This window comes from Ursus arctos, unplaced genomic scaffold, assembly GCF_023065955.2.
Source record: "Ursus arctos isolate Adak ecotype North America unplaced genomic scaffold, UrsArc2.0 scaffold_21, whole genome shotgun sequence".
Classification (NCBI taxonomy): Eukaryota; Metazoa; Chordata; class Mammalia; order Carnivora; family Ursidae; genus Ursus; species Ursus arctos.
Window position 1 is genome coordinate 31,398,090 of NW_026622886.1, and position 23,398 is coordinate 31,421,487.

The 23,398-nt window shown below is 33.8% G+C and overlaps 1 protein-coding gene across 2 annotated transcripts in view; it reads left to right on the forward strand.

The window, feature by feature from the left end:
- Window positions 1-23,398, forward strand: part of PAWR (pro-apoptotic WT1 regulator) — a 122,579-nt gene that overhangs the window by 90,679 nt on the left and 8,502 nt on the right. The window contains exons 4-5 of one of the 2 annotated variants that reach the window (XM_044384568.3): window positions 20,161-20,252; window positions 22,312-22,413. In XM_044384568.3, coding sequence (XP_044240503.1) covers window positions 20,161-20,252; window positions 22,312-22,367 — 148 coding nt within the window. In that variant the 3' untranslated portion in view covers window positions 22,368-22,413. Of the gene's footprint in view, window positions 1-20,160; window positions 20,306-22,311; window positions 22,417-23,398 lie in introns of those variants that run through there. The other variant, XM_026499972.4, reaches the window with a different exon arrangement.

Consider the following 23,398-nt stretch of genomic DNA (forward strand, 5'->3'; position numbering starts at 1 on the left):
GCTTAAACTGGAAAGAATCTCATTTCTTTTGCCAGAAATTATTGCTAGTCAAATAGCTTTGATTTGGCTTATTTCCAGGCCACATTCTCAAACCAAAAACATTTTTATCATTAGTTTTTGGTTTGGGGATAAAGATAAACTTCAGTAACTTAATAAATGAATAAATATTTACTTATTAAATAGTAAACCTTGAATTATAATTGACACTTTTCAGATTAGTGTTCTTTAAGTAGAATCAACAAGAGAATAGTTTTCTTATAAATACTCATCAAAAGCTTCATTTACATTTCATTGTGTTAAATCAGGAAGAAGATTGGTTTTCCACCGTGTATGTTTCTATTTTTAAGCTTTTCAGACCATTATTTTACTTAGGATCTGTTCCTAATTAGTACTTTTTTAATTTTCATGACCTAGAGCATGTTTTGTTAATTTTCAGCTTTCAAAGGTTTAGCCCTGTTTAATACTGTTATAAAACAAACATTTTTGAAGCTTCTAGTCATAATTCACTGACTTACAGCAACTTGTAGTTTGGATACTGTTTAAAAAGAAGAAAAATAACTAAAAATAAAAACAAAATCTAGAATCTAATTTGAAATTATCAATTCCTTATCTAGAGGAATTTGTTAAATTGTATATCAACAGTTCATTACTTTCATTAATCTGTCAGCATGTTGTAGCAATGACTAGAGAATGGATGTTCTTCGTGAGGGTGTCTGCCTTAAAAAAAGGAAGACTGGCTAAAGAATAGAAATTTGGCCTCGTATGTTAGAAAGTTTCCAGTGTACCAAATAACTTATACTGTACACAGCTAGACAAACTCTTAAAAAGTCATTGGAGGATACAAGAACCCACAAAGCTAGTTTTGTATGTGTGCTGTTACAAATTACGAATTAAATATTTAATTTTTTCTTACAAATACCAAGAATGTACTTTTTGAGCATTGAGTCTGTTAAACACTTTAATTAGGCTGTATTTTATTAACTCAACTCTTGTTTATCTGGAGCATCTCTTATATATTGACCAATTTCCTTTTTAAAAACATATTTAGAGGCACTTGGGTGGCTCAGTCCGTTAAGTGGCTGCCTTTGGCTCAGGTCATGATCCCGGGGTCCCAGGATCAAGCCCCACATCGGGCTCCCTGCTTAGAGGGGTGTCTGCTTCTCCCTCTGCCCTCCCCCCTGCTTGTGCTCTCTCTCTCTCAAATAAATAAAATCTTAAAAAAAAAACATATTTAGAAACTATTTAGAGGTGGGAATCATGAAATTTCTGCAACTCAAGGTTTAGGAAAGATGAATCAGTATCATATATTTGTAGTTTTTTTTTCAATGTATGATTTTCTTATATGCTTGCTTTGTTTAAGTTTATAGTGCATTGGTTAAAATAAAGCTTTTTTAAAAAGGCAAGACAGGTTATTAGATGTGTCCTTGTAGATACCGTACTAGATGTGATATCTAAGTAAAACTGCCATACACTTAAAAAAAAAAAAAAGGCAAGACAGTTCTAAATGACTTGCAAAGGGCGGGATTAACCAGGGTGTAAAATTTACCATTTTTATTTAAGTATGTAATTCAGCCATCAGGAATGGCTCTGATTAAAAAATATGGGAAGCAAGTTAAGACAAATACTAAGTTTTATCATTCTCACATAGTAATTAACTGGTCCCTTTGTTTTCACAAATATATTTAATGCAGTATTAATTATTTTATTAAGTAATTATGCAGTCATAAATGTTTCTAAGTCTTCTCCCCCTCTAGTAACCTTAACATTAGGTTACATTTATGTAGCTTTTAATGGTATGTAAAACACCTTCACCTACGTTACCCAATAATAATCCCATCAGGCTGTGGGGCAGGTTTCTTTCCAAAGTGAGGAAAAAGGCTTTTTAGTTTCAGTGAACCCTTTGTTACACCACATTCCCTCCGAGCAGGTATTAGTTAGGTTACAAGAGAGGAAATGTTACAAGGTTTTGCTTTTATTTTTTATTTTAAGGATTTATTTATGTAATTGAGAGAGTGTGAGAGTGAGAGAAGGTGTGTGCCCCAGTAAGTGGCGGGGGGAGGGGCATAGAGAGAGAGGGAGAGAAGCAGACTCCCTACTGAGCTTGTCCAGGGGCTTGATCTCAAGGTCAGTTAGATCATGATCTTGACAGGAGCTGGATCTGAATCAAGAGTCTGAAGTTTAACCGACTGAGCCACCCAGGCGCCACAAGGTTTTGCTTTTATAAATAGCACGGACACATCAGAATATGAATGTTAGAAAGAATAAACATTATCTTAGCTAAAATGTAGGTGTAAAATCCTATTTCAAATCTGTAGTAGTTCATGTTATTATTGTACTTCTTTCTATAACTATAATGTGTGTACCTTCATCAGGACTTTTCTTCCCTTATAATTTTTTGCATTTACTAAAAACGATCAGGGTAAAGTTTTTATACAATTTAAGAATTGTTTTCTTCTTTTTAAAGGCAGTCCTCACTATTGAAGATTTGAATTGGAAAAGTCCACTCTCATAACGCTACCATCCAAGTTAATCATTATTAACATTATTTTTATTTTTTGCTTCCACTTTTTTTTTAGGCTTTTTATTTGTATGACTCTGAGCATAATGGATGTATGATTTTTCATTCTGGTTTGCTCCTTAGTTAATGTAACAGGACTGTCTTCATCTTTTAAGTTTTAAAGAGAATGGCTGGTATCAACAGAGCAGTTAGTCTCTTTTCTCCCTTCCAATGAAGTACAGCATAAATATACCAGAGACACTCATTATAACTGCTTTGGGGACCCATAATTTCTTTATTTTTAAATTTTTATTTATTTAAGTAATCTATACACCGAACATGGGCCTGAGATCAAAAGTTGCATGCTATTCTAACTGAGCCAACCAGGTGCCCCCCAATTCTTTGTTAGGGACAAAATGTGACTACAGTTCTTTTCCATGAGAGCCAACAACATTCTCTTCTAGTCAGTTCTGCTCTAATACATGTTTTTGGAAACTCGAATTTGTCCCAGTGGATATAGTAGGGAACAATTTGACCATAACACAAATTTTGTGTTTGCTTTATACACAATTTTGTTCATCAGAAACACACAGAAAACTGTACCCAGCTCAACTGAACCATGTAGGAAGACACAAAGCACACACCTCGGACATCTACTAGCTGACTTTAGTGTGAGCCGCAACCATTCATTCCTATGTGGTGTCACAATTTCCCATTTGATTTCAGATAACTCTCCTTTTTACACTTCATGTGGAAAAAAAAAGATGGATCACTTTTAAAAGATACTGTATCTTCAGATTACTTCTATCTCAGATATTTTCTCAGATCTGTTGTTTTGAACTATCAAACAGAGAAGTTCAAACCTTTAGTTGTCAGTTGATCCTTAGGCTCTTTCATAGGAAATTGAATAGAACCTATTTAAGTTGAGAAGGTGAATAATTTATTCAGAAAATTTTCATGCAAAGATTTAAGATGTTGCAACTAATTGGTACTTTCTTTATAACCATTGTTTCAAAACCAGTAGTTCTTGTTTGATTGCACATGTGTTTTGAGAACCACTGAGTCACAAGAAATTTCTTTGGTTTGCTGGTTAGGGATCAAACCAAAACAATCAGCCAAATTGTTTAAAGGTGAGAATTACGACTAAAGACGAAATGTATCTTACAGTAACTGAAGAGAAACCAGGCTTCTTGGACTATATGTGTTTTCTAAGGAAATCTATTCCTTCTCAAAATGTCTTATTTTTATATTAATATATTCTATATTTTACCAAATGGTATAACACATGCAATAGCTATATGTTCCAGCTGTGGTTCTTCCGGTTAATGGATATCGGCAAATGAGCGCGAATGTCAAAAAAATGATAATTTAAAAATAATTGAGATACCGGTACATTTTGTGGATCTAATGGTTTCCTTGTGGATCTGTGAATTTTTATCTATGCTATAAATATTGTTAGCTAAGATTTATATGGTATTTGTTATGTACCATACTATTCAAAGTACTTTCCTTATACATTAATTCAGTTAGTTCTCTCGGTAGCCTTATGAGGGAGATGTATTATTATCCCCATTTTACAAATGAGCACACTGAAGCACAGTGAAATTTAATGAGTTGTGTGAGATCGGACATATTAATTGGTTGATTTTATCAAGATACGTTGCTTTACCTCATGGTAATATTAATTTGTCTAGCATGGGTAGAATGTAGAGTGTTTGATTCAGAGTTTGATTTCGCTTATTTTGACTCCCAAGTAACTGGAAGTTACCAGTAACTGGATTTTTTTTTTGTTTAACATAGTTTTTTTGTTTGTTTTTTGGTTTTTGGGGTTTTTTTTGCAAAGTAACTTCTACTCACGTGGTTTTGTATTTCACAGAGTTTACTCAGCTACCTTTGTTCTGGCTACAGTATGGGAAAATAACTTTTATCCTTATAATCTTCAACTCCAACAAAATCTAAAGTTATCTTTATAATCATGAAAGAGAAATTATGTAATAACATTTGGTACATTATTTTTAAATGCATTTTATATATTACATTTCCTTGGAAATGAACCACTAATCTGAATTTGCTCTTCCATATTTAATCTCTGTTTTTAAGAGCTTTGAGATATACTGCAAATTAATCATAAAGTTCATCCTTTGAAAGTATACAATTCAGTGGTTGATAGTACTTACACAGTATTGTATATATTACTATCTAGTTCCAGAACTGCACACCAAAAAAAGGGGAAACCCCATGCCTATTAAATGGCCAGCCATTCCCCATATATCCTTCCCCTCAGCTTTAGCAACCAGTACTCCGTTTTGTGTTTTTATAGATTTGCATATGCTGGGTAATACATATAAATGAAATCATACAATATGTGGCCTTTTGGTCTGGCTTCTTTCATATAGCATAACGTCTGCCAAGATTTATCTGTGTTGTAGCCTGCCTGGATAATACCACATTTTGTTTAACCATTCATCAGTTGATGGACATTTGGGGTGTTTCTACCTTTTGGCTCATAGGAATTATATTAGGATATGTAATACATAGTATGCTATGAACATTCATAAATTTTTGTGGTTCCTACTTATTCTTAATACACAGAAATTTTTCATATTTCTTAGTTGAAAATTTTTCTGAAAAAAAACAATAGATGTTTTATGTCAAATATGTTTTGAATAATTCTGAGGTACAAGGTACTATGCCTGGTGTTTGGGAGATGCATGTTAAGATAATAATGAAAAGTGTAAAATTTTAGCTGTTCTTACCAAATGCAGTGACTTACATCTGGAAGAATGTTTTCCGAGTTTGTTTTGCCTATCCTTCAGATAGTGAAATCTAGCAGTCAGGTATATTTGATGAGATAACTGTCATATTTGATCCCTTTAGGATAATTCACTATATGTAATATACCAGAAATGAGCATGTATGATAGCCCCTAACTGGAAAAACTTAAATTTCTAACAATGAGGTAGGTTATAAGCTATAACATATTAATGTAGTGTAAATAGTTATAATGCAGACATTAAACTGATGCTGTAGAAACAATTATATAGGATAATTATTACCTATTTGTGTTAAATGGGGAGAGGGAGGGCGTATTACAAAGAGAATGATACAAAACAAAGTATCATAATATATATCAAGTGTTAATAACTTGAAATCTAAAATTGGGACACCTGGGTGGCTCAGTCATTCAGCGTCTGCCTTTGACCCAGGGTGTGATCCCAGGGTCCTGGGATCGAGCCCCGCATCAGGCTCCCTGCTCCACTGGGAATATATATATATATATAAAACATATAAATAAATAAATAAATAATATATATATATATATCATTTCATGAGAGTTTCAAAGGGAGCTGTGATCCAAAAAAGTTAAGCACAACTTACTATGTTGTAAAATGTATCGGCAGTTATCTCTGGGTTGGTGGGATTACTGGAGATAAGTGATTTATATTTTTTGTTTCCTATAGTTAATATATATCAATTTGAGTAGAGTCTGAGAGTTTTTGATTTTGATCTTTAGTTGTTGCTGTGTGTGTGTGTGTGTGCGCTTGTGTGCGTGTGTGTGTAAAGGAAGAAAGAGAAGACCTAGACAGAGTAAAGGGCTGTTTTGAGGGAGAAGTGGGAGTAATGGTGGGAGAGAATAAGATAGCAAAACATGTTCAAAATATGGAGGGCAGTCATGTACTTGTTGGTTATTTAGGGATTTCGTAGTTTATCCAATACTGCTAAATATTTGATATCCATTCTAAAAGTGGGATTTTACTCATGAGTCTTGTATTTCTTCTAATTGCTAAGCCTTAAAATACCTATTTTAGTGGAAAATTCCTCTAGCTGTAATCTTATAATGCTGTGCCAATCTTGTTCTCATGATAGTTTTAGAATAACTGTGTTTTATTCCCCAATGTAACACCTCCTAGTCTTTCCACAGAAGATGTGAAAATTCCCAGAGGGGAAAACCTTCCAGTAAATGGAAGTATTTATCTTTGATGACACTTTATTCTTTTCCCTTTTCTGAACGTTATAGTTGATATCTTTATAGCTAAAAGGCAGAGGGGATTCTTTTTGGAATTGTATTAGAGATTTGTGTTAACATTCCTGAGTAGAATATTACAAAGTTTTTGGAGTTAATGAAATAACCTTTTATTCTGTATATTTTGCACTGTACTTATCTGTCTCTCAAAAAAGTTGAAAACATTTCTGTTTTTAAAATAAACAGCTAAATTTGGCAAAGATCAAGCATTCACAATTTTGACAGTATTCCTTATAAACCTAATACATAATGAGGATAAAGCACTGATTTTTTTTAGTAATAATTATTCCTTGTTTTGAATTGTGTAATAGTATCATTTATGTAGTGACAAGCCTTATATGAAGGATTTCAGATATTGTTAATGGGTGAAATTTTCTGAAATATTGTCCTAAGCTTCTGCATCAAGCAGATACAAAGCTGTTAAGTGATATCCCTATTTCTAGGTTTTTATGTTTTTGGTTGTTAGCATTATAATTTCTATATGAATAATGTTGTGATTGATGCAGATAATTGGATTTTTTTAAGTGAAAAGCTTTTTAAAAATTATTCCAATGCCCTACTATAATATAAGGTATAAGTGATACCTTACTCTCTTGACTTCCTCGCTACCATTTTGCTGTTTCCCAGTCTTATTTGTCGTTCTTCCTTTCCTTTACTTGTTTTTTATGTGTTGGTATTATTCAGCTATCTGTCTTCAACTTTATTCTCTTTTTGTTCTTTGTATTTGTGCCAGAAACATTCTTTACTTCTATGACTTCTGGTACTACCTATACATATACCAGTGACTCCTAAGTCATTGACTCTATATCTGTATAACCAACAACTTTTAAATATCTACTTACACATACATCAGAAGTATCTCAAACTCAGCATGTTCAAAAGTAAACGTGTGAAACCTGGTGGATTTCAGTAGTTGGCATCAAAATCTACTTTTGCTCAAGCCAGAAGTCTGAACATTGTTTATGACCCTTCTCCCCCCCATCCCCACTACCTCATCTACATTCAGGCATTTATCAAGATTTACTGAGTTTATATCTCCTGCATATCTGCAATGCCCATACACCAATCTCTAGGACATCATCATCTCTTACGTAAATTATTATGATAGCCTCCAAACTGGCCTCCCAACTTCCAGTTTTATCTTTCATGCATTTTGTTAAATGATTTTTTCACTTTCCCTACTTTAATGGCTTCCTGTGACCTTTAAATTAAATCTAAACTAGTCTCCAAGGTGGGGTGATACAAAGATAATGTTAGTATGCAAGAAGAAGATCTTTTTTAATCTCAGGTCATGACCTCACGGTTGTGGGATTGAGCCCCCTCTAGGGCTTCACACTCAGTGGGGAGTCTGCTTCCCCTCTCCCCTCTCCGATCGTGTGCACACACTTTCTCTTTCTTTCTCAAGTAAATAAATCTTTAAAAAAAAATAAGTACAAAGATGATGACATGGTTGTTCAGCTGGCAAAATATACAAAATCAGATCTGTTCTTCTATGCTTATTTTGGAGTTTTAAGTGAAAGGTTTTAAAAATTTCAATTATTATTTTAAGTTATCTCTTTTTGCTATGATAGCCCTTTGAGATCAAATTTGCAAACTGATCTTAGAACTAGCTCTTTGAATCTCTGTATCACAAAGTGTTAAAGTAAGACCCTAAGAAGTAATGAAACATACTCAACTATACTTTCATTAAAAATATTATAGTCTGTTTTTAGGAAAACAAAAATTTTGTATCATAAATAATTAAAACAAATTTTAAATTCTTTTCAGGCCTTTGTTTCTATTTTTTGTGATACAGATGATAATGTTATTTTAATAGTATGATTGTCCTGTAAATCATTTTTATATATTATATACATGTATTATATATTATATATATTAACTATATTACATGTTTGTATAATAATATATAATATATATTATATGTAAATATAATACAATCATAAGTCATTATAAAAATAGTAGACAAAGATACATACCAACATGGTTACATAATAAATAAGGTTTGGAGACAATTAGTTCAAATTCTTCCATAAAATAGCTTTCAGGTTTCCTGCCTTCTTTTCAAGGATCTTATCTTACCATGCCTATATTTACATTTCATGCCTTAGCCATATTGGACTTTTCTGTTTCTTTTTTTTTTTTTTTTTAAGATTTTATTTATTTGTTTGACAGGGATAGAGACAGCCAGTGAGAGAGGGAACACAAGCAGGGGGAGTGGGAGAGGAAGAAGCAGGCTCATAGCGGAGGAGCCTGATGTGGGGCTCGATCCCATAACGCCAGGATCACGCCCTGAGCTGAAGGCAGACGCTTAACCGCTGTGCTACCAGGCGCCCCTGGACTTTTCTGTTTCTTAAATGGCTGCATACCCTTTGTTTGTAGATATTTGTACATTCTTATTCCTCTTTCAAGTCTCAGTTTAAATATTCTCTAGCATGCATAATGCTACTCAAAGTATGGTCCTTCAACTGTTACCAGCCCATGACAAGATAAGAACAGAACTTGAGAGTAAACACTTAGAAGCTTGAATTACATTTTGATATTGTCATCATCACATCCAAGTGTATGATCAGTGGTCTCCTTTCTGAATAGGATAGGAACTAGTTCAAGTGCCATGATGCTCGTGTGATTTTTTTTTTTTATTTTTTTACTCAGGTTTTTTAGAGCTGTTTAAAATTAACAGCAAAATTGAGCGGAAGGTACAGAGATTTCCAGTATATCCCCTGCCTCCCCTCACTCATAGCCTCCCGCATTATTAGTGTTCCCCAACAGAGAGGCACAGTTGTTAAAATTGATAAAATTCCATATTGCATCAAAATCTCCCAAAGTGCCTAGTTTACATTATGGTTCACTCTTAGGGTTGTACATCCTATGGGTTTGGACAAATGAATGACATGTATTCATCATTATGGCATACAGAATAGTTTCCCTGCTCTGAAAATCCGCTGTACTTCATTTATTTATCCTTCCCCGTATTATCTCTCCCCCTACCCCTTGGAAACTATTGATCTTTACTTTCACCATAGTTTTGCCTTTTCCACAGTGTCATATAATTGAAATCATACAGTATATAGTCTTCTCATACTGGCTTCTATCACTTAGTGATATGCATTTAAGCTTCTTTTTAGCACTGAATAATATCCCATTGTCTTCATATACCACAATTTATTTGTTCATTGATCTATGAAAGGATATTTGATTGCTTCTAAATTTGGGCAATTAGGAATAAAGCTGGTGTAATCATCCCTGTGCAGATTTTTGTGTAGACATAAGTTTCTTCAGGTAAATACCAAGAAGCATGATTGATGGGTCATATGGTTAAAAGTATATTTAGCTTTATAAGAAGCTGCCAAACTGTCTTCCAGGGTGGTTGTACCATTTTACATTTCTAGTGTAAAACTCTGTATCCTCAATAGCATTTGGAATTGTCATTGTTTCTGATTTTAGCCATTCTAATGGGTGTTCATTATTGTTTTAATTTGCATTTCGCTGATGACATAATGTGGAACATCTTTTCATATGCTAATTTTCCATCTGTAGATCTTCTTTGACAAGGTGTCTGTTAAGGTCTTTGGCCTATTTTTTAATACGGTTCTTTATTGTTGAGCTTTAAGAATTCTTTGTACATTTTGAGTAATAGTTCTTTGTCAGATGTATTTTTATAAATATTTTCTTAGTGTGGCTTGTCTTCCCTTTTTTTAAAAAAGATTTTATTTATTTGACAGAGATTTGGGGGGAAAGCACAAGCAGGGGGAGTGGCAGACAGAAGGAGAGGGAGAAGTAAACTCTGTGCTGAGCAGAGAGCCAGACGTGGGGCTTGATCCCTGGACCCTGGGATCATGACCTGAACTGAAGGCAGACACTTAACCAACTGAACCACCCAGGTCCCCCCTTCCCATTTTCTTAACATTGTCGTTTACAGAGTAGAAGTTTTTAATTTTAATGAAGTCTAGCTGTTGATTCTTTCTTTCATGGATTATGCCTTTGGTGTTGAATCTTAAGAAGTCATTGGCATAATCAGGGTTTTCAAGGTTTTCTCCTATTTTGGTTATCTTTTAGTAGTTTTATAGTTTTGCATTTTACATTCAGGTCTGCTATCCATTTTGAGTTGATTTTTGTGAAGGGTTTAAGGTCTTTGTCTTAATTTTTCATGTTTTTGCGTGTGGATGTTCAGTTGTTCTAGCACCATTTGTTGAAAAGACTATCTTTTATCTTTGCTCCGTTGTATTGCCTTTGCTCCTTTGTCAAAAGTCAGTTGTGGGTTATTTATGTGATTTTATTTATGGGCTCCCTATCTGTTCTGTTGCTCTATTTGTTTATTTTTTCAATAGTACCACCCTGTCTTGGTTACTGTAGCTTTATAGTAAGTATTGAAGTTGGGTATCAGTCTTACAGCTTTGTTTTTCAGTATTCTGTTAGCTATTCTGGATTTTTTTTTTTTTTTTTTTTTTTTTTTTTTGCCTCTCTGTGGGAACTTCAGAATTAGTTTGTCAGTACAAAATAACTTGCTGGGATTTTCATTGGGCTTGCATTGACTGCAGATCAAGTTGGGAAAAATTGACATTTTGCCAGTATTGAATCTTCATATTCATCAGCTGAGAATGTCTCTGCATTCATTTAGTTCTTCTTTGATATTTTTCATCAGAGTTTTGTAGTTTTCCTCCTATAGATATAGTACTTTCTAATTAGATTTATACCCAAGTATTTCATTTTGGAGGAGCTAATGTAAATAAATTGTTTTTTAAATTTCAAATTCCATTTGTTTATTGATAATATATAGGACAGTGATTGGTTGACTTTTGTGTATTAAACTTACATCCTTCAACCTTGCTATAATTGTTTGTTAGTTCGAGGAATTTTTTTGTTGATTCTTTTGGATTTTCTACATAGACAATGATGTCATCAGTGAACAAGTACAGTTTTATTTTTGTCTTCCCAATCTTTATACCTTTTATTTCCTTTTCTTGTTTTGTTGCATTAGCTAGGATTCCTCTAAGATGTTGAAAAGGAGTGCGGAAAGGAGACATTCTGGCCTTGTTCGTGGTCTTTTTGCAGGGTAGCTTTAAGTGTCTTACCATTTAGTATGATGTAGGTTTTTTGTAGATATTCTTTATCATAAGTTAAGGAAATTCCCTTCTGTGCTTAATTTGTCTAGAGTTTTCCTTACGAATAATTGTTGGATTTTGTCATATGATTTTTCTACATCTAATGGTATGATCATTTGATTTTTTTTCTTTAGCCTGCCTGTTGATGTGATGGATTATATTAATTGATTTTTTTATTGTTTTATTTATTTTTTATCATCATGATAAGTGTACTCTTTAAATCCCATCCTCTTTTTCACCCATCTCCCCACTCACCTCCCTTCTGGTAACCCATCAGTTTGTTCTCTGTAATTAAGAGTCTCTTTCTTGGTTTGTCTCTTTTTTTCCTTTGCTCATATATTCTTTTCTTAAATTCTAAACACGAGTGAGATCATATGCTATTTGTCTTTTTCTGACTGACTTTGATTAGCATTACACCCTCTAGCTCTACCCATGTTGTTGGAAATGGCAGGATTTTGGTCTTTTTTATGGCTGAGTAATATTCCAGTGTGTGTGTGTGTGTGTGTGTGTGTGTGTGTGTACACCTCTTCTTTATCCATTCATCTATTGATGGACACTTGGGCCGCTTCCATATCTTGGCTATTATATATAATGCTGCAATAAACATAGGGGTGCATGTATCCCTTTGAATTAGCATTTTCGTATTTTTTAGTTAAATACTCAGTAGTGTGATTCCTGGGTCATAGGGTAATTCTATTTTTAATTCTTTGAGGAACCTCCATACTGTTTTCCACAGTAGCTGCACCAATTTGCATTTCCACCAGTAATGCAAGAGAATTACTTTTTATCCACATCCTCGTCAACACTTGTTGTTTCTTGTGTTTTTGATTTTAGCCAGTCTTCCAGGTGTGAGGTGATATTTCTTTGTAATTTTGTTTAACATTTTCCTGATAATGGGTGATGTTGAGAATTTTTTATGTATCTGTTGGCTATTTGTATGTCTCCTTTAGAGAAATGTCTGTTCATCTCTTCTGCCCATTTGTTAATTGGATTATTTGTTTTGGGGTATTCAGTTGTATTAGTTCTTTATATGTTTTGGATACTAACCATTTGTTGGATATGTTCTCTCATATCAGATACCTCCTCCCATTCAGTTCTATTGTTTCCTTTGCTGTGTTTTTTATTTTGATGTAGTCCCATCAGCTTATTTTTCCTTTTATTTCCTTTGCCTTAGAAGACATATCTAGAAAAGTGTTATGGCCCTGTGAGATTACTACCTGTGCTGTCTTCAAGGATTTTATGGTTTCCTAGGTCCCACATTTTGGTGTTTAATCCATTTGGAGTTTATTTTTGTGTATGGTGAAAGAAAGTGGTCCAGTTTCATTCTTTTGCCTGTTGCTGTCCAGTTGTTCCAGCACCATTTATTGAAGAGACTTTTTCCGATTGTATATGCTTTCCTCCTTTGTCAAAGATTAATTCGCCATATAATTGTGAGTTTATTTCCAGGTTTTGTGTTCTTTTCCACTGATCTGTACATCTGTTTTTATGTCAGTACCATATTGTTTAATTACCACTGCTTTGTAATATAACTTGAGATCTGGAATTGTGATACTTCCAGTTTAGTTTTTCTTTTTCAAGATTGCTTTGGCTATTCAAGGTCTTTTGTAGTTCCATACAAATTTTAGGATTGTTCTAGTTCTGTGAAAAATGCTTTTGGTATTTTGATAAGGATTGCATTAAATGTATAGATTGCTTTGGGTAGTATAGACATCTTAACAATATTTGTTCTTCCAGCCCATGGGTGTGGAATGTCTTTCCATTTCTTTGCGTCATCTTGAATTTCTTTCATCAGTGTTTTATAATTTTCAGAGTACAGGTCTTTCACAAACTCTTTGGTTAAATTTATTCCTAGATATTTTATTGCTTTTGTTGCAGTTTTTGTAAATGGGATTGTTTTCTTAATTTCACTTTCTGCTGTTTTATTATTAGTGTATAGGAATGCAATGGATTTCTGTACATTGATTTTGTATCCTTCTACTTTATTGAATTAATTTATTAGTTCTAGTATTTTGGTAGATTCTTTAGGGTTTTCTATATATATAGTATCATACCATCTGCAAATAGTGAGAGTTTTTCTTTATCAGTTTGGATGACTTTTATTTCTTTATGCTGTCTGATTGCTTTGGCTAAGACCACCAGTACTGTGTTGAATAAAAGTGGTGAGAATAGACATCTTATCTTGTTCCTGACCTCAGAGGAAAGCTGTCAGTTACATTAATTGATTTTGGAATGTTGAACCAACCTTGAATACCTGGGAAATTCCACTTAATATAATTTTTAAAAAATATTTTATTTATTTATTAGAGAGAGAGAGAGAACAAGCAGGGAGAGCTGCAGACAAAAAGCAGACTCCCCGCTGAGCAGGGAGCCCAATGTGGGGCTAGGTGTCGGGACCATGAGATCGTGACCTGAGCCAACTGGGCCACCCAGGTGCCCATATAATTTTTTTCTACAGTGTCAAATTTTATTTGGAAATATTTTATTGAGGACTTTTGCATCTATATGTTCATGAGATTACTCTGTAGTTTTCTTGTGATATCTTCATCTGGTTTTGGTATTAGGGTAATGCTGGCCTTACAGAATGAGTTAGGAAGTATTCTTTCTTCTGTCTTTCTGGAAGAGATTTTAGAGAATTGGTATAATTCTTCCTTAAATGCTTGGTAAGATTTACCAGTGAACCTGTCTGGGCCTCGTGGTTTCTGTTTTGGAAGGTTATCAATTATTGATTCAATTTCTTTAACAGATATAGGCCTATTCAGATTGTCTATTTCTTCTTGTGTGAGTTTTGGCAGACTGTATCTTTTAAGGAATTGGTCCATTTCACCTAGGTTATTAAATTTGTTAGAAGAGTTCATAGTATTCATTTTAATGTCCATGGACTCTCTTGTGCTGTTCCCTCTTTCATTTCTGATACTAATAGTCTGTGACCTCTCATTTGCTTAGTTAGCCTAGCTAGAGGCCTGTTGAATTTATTGATCTTTTCAAATAAATAGTTTTTGGTTTCATTGATTTTTCTGTATTGGTTTTCTGTTTTCAATATCATTGATTTCTGCTCTGAATCTTATTTCTTCTGCTTGCTTTGGATTAATTTGTTCTTTCTTTTCTAGTTTCCTAAGGCAGAAACTTAAAGTATTGATTTTAGAGTTTTCTTTCTTTTCTAACATATGCATTCAGTGCTATAAAGTTCCCTGCAAGCACTGCTTTCATTCCATCCCACAAATTTTAAGTTGTGGGTTCATTTTTGTTTAGTTCAAACATTTTAAGAATTCTTTGAGATTTCTTCTTTGACTCATGTGTTATTTAGAAGTTTGTTAATCTCTACACGTTTTACAATTTTCCAGTTATCTTTCTGTTACTAATTTCTACTTTAATTTTGTTTTGGTTTGAGAGTAGACATTGTATGATTTCTGTTCTTTTAAATTTGTGAAGGTATGTGTTATGGTCTAGAATATGGTCAGTATTGGCGAATGTACCATGTGAGCTTGAGAAGAATGTATATTCTTCTGTATGCGTATTATTTTTATGTTAGTCAGTTGTAACCCAGAATATGTAAGAACTGAAGACAACTAACAAGGATTTATCTGCTTTAAAAATCTTGCGTTAAATGTAATCAGATTTATTCTTGTTTTGTAAAGAAGATAATTAAAAAGTAAGAATATAATGATTAAATAAAAATAAACAAATAGAAAATCTTTTTCATTCTCTTCAATTTCTGCTTTTGTTAGTATCATCTAAGTCTAAGAAGTAAAATTTATATTTCTTATTTTTAATCCTATTTACTTACAATAAAACAAGCTTTACTAGACTTTTTTTGATAGGGAAAGATAACACCTTTTCTGAATGCAACACTAGCAAAACGAAATGATGATGATGGAAGTAATTTCAATGAGTTACAGACCAAAAGGGCTTGTGCTAGTTTTGTTAGGAAGCATTAGTTTTCCTATAAAGGCATACCTTGTTTTTTGTGCTTTGCTTTTTTGTACTTTGTAGTTACTGTGTTTTTTACAATTTGAAGGTTCAAATCCAAGAGAGGAAGTAACTGCAGATGTAGTAGAAATAACAAGAGAACTAGACTTAGAAGTGAAGCCTGAAGATGTGACTGAGTTGTTGAAATCTCATGATAGAACTTTACTGGATGAGGAGGTACCTCTTCTGGATGAGCAGAGAAAGTGGTTTCTTGAGATGGGTGTTTTCATCTTCATTCCTGGTGAAGATGCTGTGAAGATTATTGAAAGGATAACAGAGGATTTAGATAATGCATAAACGTGGTTGATAAAGCATTGGCAGAGTTTGAGAGCATGAATCCCAATTTTGGAAGAAATTCTGCTGTGGGTAAAATGCTATGTAACAGCATGCTGCAAAGAAATTGTTTGTGAAAGGAAGAGTCAATTAATGCATCAGACTTCATTGTTGTCTTATTTTGAGAAATTGCCATGACCACCCCAGCATTTAGCAACTACCACCCTAATCAGTTAGCAGCCATCAACATTGAGCCTAGGTGTAGATTGCTTTGGGTAGTATAGACATTGCTTTGGGTAGTATAGAACCCCCCCCCCCAACATCAGCAAAAAGCTTATGACTCATTGAAAGTTCAGATGATGGTTAGCATTTAAAAAAATATTGCCAAATTTAAGCATGTACGTTGTTTCTTTAACATAATGTTATTGCACATTTAATAGGCTACCGTATAGGTGTTGGCAAGGATGGGGATAAAGGGGAACTGTCTTTCACTGTTGGTGGGAATGCAAACTGGTACAGCCACTCTGGAAAACAGTATGGAGGTTCCTCAAAAAGTTAAAAATAGAACTACCCTATGAGCCAGCAATTGCACTACTAGGTATTGACCCAAAGGATACAAAACACAGATTGAGAGGGGTGCATGTACCCTGATGTTTATAAAAGTAGCATTATCAGCAATAGCCAAACTATGGAGAGAGCCCAATGTGCATCGACTGATGAATGGATAAAGAAGGTATAGGATTATATAAATGAAATATTACTCAGCCATCAAAAAGAATGAAATCTTGCCATTTGCAATGATGTGGATAGAGCTAGAGCGTATTATACTATAAGCAAAATAAGTCAGAGAAAGACATACCATATGATTTCATTCATACCTGGAATTTAAGAAACAAAACAGATGAACATATGGGAAGGGGGAAGAGAAAAAAGGAGAGGGAAACAAGTCATAAGAGACTCAATGATAGAGGACAAACTCAGGGTTGAGGGAGGGAGGTGGGTGTGGGATGGGCTAGGTGGGTGATGGTGATTAAGAAGGGCACTTGTTATGATGAGCACTGGGTGTTGAATCACTGAATTGTACTCCTGGAACCAATATTATACTGTATTTTAACTAGAATTTAAATAAAAATTTTGAAAAACATACTAACATTTTGTAGTTATATAAAATTAAAAAATAGTGTACAGTATGGTGTAAACATAACTTTTATATACACTGGGAAACCAAAAAATTCATTTGACTCTCTTTATTGCAATACTTGCTTCATTGTGGTGGTCTGGAACCACACCCTAAGTATATCCAAGGAATGCCCATGTTGAGTTCAGTTTTTACCCATAATTGATGGGGAAGTGCTAAAACCACAGTGGGTTATTTGCAGTGATGTGCTGGCTGCTACAACAATAATACCATCAAAATTTAAGTGACTTGTATGTATTACATAAGTACTATTTACTACCACAAATGAATTATTTGAAAGAAGGAATATTATAGTCAAGCTGACAGAAGCAGATCTTCAGGATTTCTTATGTAATCATTAGGGCTTTTTTAAAGTTTCATTTTCATGTTGCTAACATTAAAAACAACTACACACAGATGAAAAGACAAAGGTGTTTGGAAATGTTGGATGAACCCGTAGCAAAGAAGGTAGTCAGAAATTAATATTTTCTGACAACACAGTAGCTTGATATATTTAGGAACAGTTTAGTGATACAGAAGACTGACTCTTAGACAAATAAGGATAGCAAAGGAATTTTTGTTACAATTTGATGAACATGTTGATTTTGTTAATGTGACAGTGATATGAAGGCAGAATTTCTTTTTCAACTTCGTTGCTGACAAACACAACTTACTATGAATTATGTAAAACTTTGAAGGATTAACAAATCAACAAATGTGGTTTGGAGTTTTGCTGTGCTTTTGTAGGAGTATGTTCTGATTATAGAGAGAGATGGTGACAACAAAAACGTGCTGGAACTTGTGCCTTAATGTAAATCAATGTCCTGCTTCTTTCATTGAGAAAGTCTTGCTATTGTCAGCTGAACTAAACAGTGTACTTGCTGTATCAGCTAAATTAACAGTAGTTCACTAAAAGTGTGAATTGCTTAAACAATATATTAAATTTGAGATTAAAAAAAGTAAATGATAGTTTGGAAGCTGAGGCAGTCAACTGTTACCATATGCTAAGGAATACAATAATTTTCAAAGGGAGATGTTCAGATGAAATTGTTTAAACTTTGGGATGAATCCTTAGTGTCTTTACACACGATAAGGAACCAGTTTGGTCCCCAAACTTTTTAAATACGTGAATTAGATGTATTTGTCTGATAGCCTTATTCTTTTTTTAAAATGATCTTAGCCTTCCATGCAAGGAAAGAATGTCAGATGTTTTTAATGTTATATAATATCAAAGGAGAAAAATGAAAGTTAGAAATTTTGGGAAAAACTTTCCACAAATTGTTGTGATGGGTTTTACAGTAACAATTATCAGTAGAGTATTTGGTGATTTTTGTAGTGCACATTTATAAAATGTTAAAATCAAATTGATAAGACAAACTTGGTAAGAAGTTTGTCAGATTTACAAATTTGGTAAGACACACTTTGAATTTTATTTTTTTATCAAAAGAAAGCCAATGCATAGGAAATTAATAGCTCAGGAATAAAAAGGTTCCATTTTTTTCATCAAAAACTATTGTGGATTAAACTATAATTTTGATGGATAAATTATTGATATTGGCTACCAATGAAGGATTGAAGACAAATTTTAAAAAGCATCATTTTCTGGATTTTGGGTAAAAGTTAAAAATTAGTATCCTGAGCTGAAATTGCTTTAAAATATCTTCTGTCCCTGTTAACATACATCTGTGAAACTAGTTTTTCTGTTATGAGTGCTATTAAAACATAGAAGTAGTTTAGATGTACCTTATCCCTCGTGGGTGGCATTGTCATCAGTCATAGTATAGGTCATTTAGCAGACGTGGTAGCCAATCTCCGAGAGAGCTCCCAGGATGCCCTACCTCCTGGCATTTGCATCTTTGTAATCCCCTTCCACACTGCAGTATATATAGGGTTGATGTGATAGTATGTCACTTGTAAGATTAGGTCATAGCAGATACTGCGGTGTCTGTCTTGTCTGTCTCTGGAAACCAGCTGTCATGTGGTGAACAGCCCAGTGGAGAGGCCAACATACTGAGAAACTAAGGCTTTTCGTCAACAGCCAGTTAGAAACTGAAGCCTTTTGCCATCAGCCATGTGAGTGAGCCCAAAGGCAAATTCTCTAGACCAGTCAAGCCTTCAGATGACTGTAGTCCTGACCAAAACCTCATAAAAGACCTTGAAGCAAAACCACCCAGCTAAACTGCTTCCAGATTTCTAACCAACAGAAATTGTGAGATGATAAGTGTGTGTTGTTTTAAGCCGCTAAGTTTTGGTGACTTTTAATGTAGTAAAGATAACTAATACAAAAAACAAGAAGCAAACTCACTACATTAAAAGCTTTAAATATTAACATATATGCTATTAGTTTAGGGGATATGAATTGGTGTTTAATATGAAGAATTGCCATTTCAGTCATCACTTTGGGTTAAATAAAATTATGAAATGACAAAAGTTATTAACGTGATGGCTGTTTTCTGTGATTGCCTGTATGCACACTTCAATGAAAGTACACAGTTTTATGTAATTATTTTTTTCTGTTCATTCTAATCGTATTATTGAAATATAATTTTATGGGTGTGGCTAATAAAACACTGAACTTGTATTTTATATGGCCTTTTTAACTTTTATTTTTCCACTAGTTTGTTTTTATTTGATCTTACAAGAGTATTGATCCATGATGGATTGGAATTAAAAAAAAAAAAAGGAATTAGAAAACAAAATGGTTTTCCACCACAGATAATCTACATTAGGTCCCCTGTCAGTTGTCATAGTACCCTACACTTACCTTGTTGTGATGGTCATATTGCTTTATATAACTGGTTATGTTCCCTGTTAAACTGAAAGCTCTATGAAAGGCAGAGTCCATGTCTTTGTTTGCTGTTACATCTTCATGCCTAGAACAGTGTCTGGTACTTAGCAGCTACGCAGTAGTTATTGGTCAAAAGAATTGACTTTTTAAAAAAAAATTTTTTTTGTTGTGTTGGAATAATGATTAACTTCTTTAGTTATAAATGATAAGTTGGCTACTATAACCATGTGTCCTTAGGCAATGGTAATTATTTACGGTGAATAGAAAATATTCTTGGCAACTTCTTGCTGAGTATTAGGTACTTTTATAAAATACATCTCTTTATTTCCATAGCACAACTGCCTCTGAAGAAGATGTCTCAAGTAGATATCCCCGAACAGATAGAAGTGGGTTCAGCAGATATAACAGGGATGCAAATGCTTCAGGTAATTTGGTCTCAAGTAGCATGTTGGAAAAGAAAATTGAAGATCTTGAAAAGGTATGAATTACAAATTAAGATTGATAAATTTAATATACCATTGGGATTCCTTTTTTTACTTTCACAGCAGCTGAGAAAATAAATTGAAATACGTGTGGGAGAGATAGTGCCAACAAAGGGAAAAGAATGAGAGGTGCTAGTGAAAGATATCATTAGTGTTAATTGGTACTTCCATATATAGTCAAATAGCAGCTTCGAATCACTGTCTTGAGTATGTATTTTCCAGATGCATTGTGGCTAGGCATTTTCTGATTCCCTTAATACTTTCCTATCCAGTTATGTTGTTAAAACTTTGAGAAATGGAGCCAATTCTTGTATTCCTTAATATTTAATGGATACTCCTATTCTGCCACATGTTACCTCTAACATATTAAAGACAGTCTTATCTTTGAAATGGTTATAAGTCTATGCTGGCAATATGTACTACTGTGTGTTTATTACATTGTCCGTATAATTTATCATTTGTAGACTTTTTTCTGGGTTCTGGTTAGAGCTTAGAACCATCTTTGGTGTTTGAAACAATTGTCAGAGTAAACCTGTTTAGGATATATTTGAGAAAACAAGTCAAATGAATTTTGGCGTAACTATATTAACCATACAGTCTCAGGTTTTTTCTGTCAACATTCAATATGTAAAGTTGGTAACGGTGCTTGATTACTTTCTGATTGTTGAAAATATGTTTTGTATTGCTGAACTGAAATTATTCCCTGTGATATAAAGATTGTTTTAGGTAGAAATTTAATTTAAAAAAAATTTTTAAAGCATTGTGATTGTTTTTAGTTCACATCTCAGCTTTGATACCAGTTTCTGTAAGTTTAAATTAAAAACTTTAAGGAATACATAGTCTAATCGGCTTAAAGGGTTTCTTTAGAAAGACTTTTATAGTTCCACCCAAGTTTGGATCTGAGTAGTTTGGCAGCAGCTGTTTAATGAGGACAGCTGGTTGGTTTTTCTGAGGGCTAGTAGGAAAGAGGTTAAATTCTGAGTGAAATTTTTCAGTTCTGCTTTTCTTTTGCCTCCAAGGTAGTCAACCCAGCCCAAGGCCCTGGATTCTAGATAAGATTTCTTTGAAAAAGGTGTTGCATTGTTTAAAAAAAAGTTTTAAAAAACCAGTAATCTATTTCAGTTCCTTCACTTTATCCATTAACTTGGTAGAGCCGCAAGTAACTTTGCTTAGAGTTTTTCTGTTTAGAGTTTTCCAGAGCCATCTCCTTTTCTTAAACTTTGTGTATGTGTGTGTATTTTAAGATTTATTTAATTATTTTTTGGTTGGGGGAAGGACGGGGTGAGGGAGAGAGAATCCCAAACAGACTCCGCTGAGCTTGGAGCTGACAAGGGGCCCAGAGATCACTAATTGAGTTGGAAGCTTAACCAACTGCACCACCCAAGTGCCCCTTAAACTTTGTATTTTGAAAAAAAAAAAAAAAAAAAATTGAATTTCTTCAAACAGGATATTATCCATTTAAAAAATAAGATATATCATTACCAATGGTGATAAGCTAAAGAGGGTAAGTCATTGGGTATTAGTATTTGTTAAAGAATTGTGTAAACATAGGTTTAATCAGAAATATGGGCACCTGGATGGCTCAGTTGGTTAAGCATCTGACTCTTGGTTTCTGCTCAGGTCATGCATGATCTAACGGATTGTGAGATCAATGCCTGCCTGGGGCTCCATGCTCAGAACAGAGTTTGCTTTGATGCTCTCCCTCACCCCCTTCACCCATGCTCACCTTTATACGCACACTTGCTCTCTTGCTCTCTCTCAAATAAATAAATAAATCCCTAAAATATATATATACATATGTATATATACAACTCCTGTATTCCTCTCGTTCTTTGGGTCTTTCCTAGGATGGGTTTTTCCTTCCCTCACCAGGTGACTTAAGAAACGCATTGGAAATCTTCGTATATCTAAGGCGCTTCACCAAACTTGGCAGATAAATGTCATTTAAGGTTAAAAACAACCAGTTATTTCCCAATTAATACTTTGTAATTATATCTACCAGGAAGTAGTAAGAGAAAGGCAAGAAAACTTAAGACTTGTGAGACTAATGCAAGATAAAGAGGAAATGATTGGAAAACTCAAAGAAGAAATTGATTTGTTAAATAGAGTAAGTATTCACATGTTTCAGTTTCATAGTAGTTGTTTTTTTTTTTCCTGGCAATTGGATGAAAATACACATATCTGAAGATATTATGTAATTTCATTATTTTGTTAATGAGATGGTAATTTGTGGTAATAAGAACCATCATATCTGATTTCCTCTGGCCAGTTATCAGTTGTATTCAGTTAATACTGTTCTTTTGGAGATGGACTGATGAATGTATTTGTTCACTGTTAGAGTTTGGAGGTGAGAGGCAGCTTGGTTGCCATCAGACATAAAAGGGTATTGGTACAGAGTTGCCATCAGTGAAGAACTAAACTTGCTACTTCCTTACATAAGAAACTCCAGATGTCTTTGTGTGTATTTTCACCACCTTTTTACCCCTCCAGTTATACTTACACATCTCCAACTTTAGGTTTAGCATTATACAAGGTTTCTATTATACTATTTTGTAATTCTTTTTCTTGCTTTCAGCCCTAGAGTTTACTTTTTGCTTAAGAAGCAGGTATTAGTGCTGGGCCATATTTAGGTAATGGTGAGAATAGATTCCATAGTTTCGCATATTAGAAGGCTTTAGATAAGATGGAGGAAAGAAATAAGTTTGCTTCAGGGAAAAAGGGAACAGATTCCTAATCCAGTCTTAACCCTAACAATGAAAGCAGAGAAAATAAAGAGGCTTTATTATGTAGACCCATTCTAAATAAAGCTTTGATGCATTAACCACAGGTAATCGATGAGGATGGCAAAACTTAGTTTAACTTGCTCAAGGTAGTAATCATAGAGTAACTATCTGACCCAGTATTTGACGTCAGGTATTCCAATTCCAAAGTCCTAATTCTGAGCTTTTCCATTTTATAGACAGTCTTACGTCTTGGTTTAGAACACAGGCATTCCTCTATTGGTTTTGGAATATGATTTAATAAAATCTGAAAATAGCCTTGAAGTCTATGATATATTAACACTGGTTTGTGAGTAAATGCAGATTCTG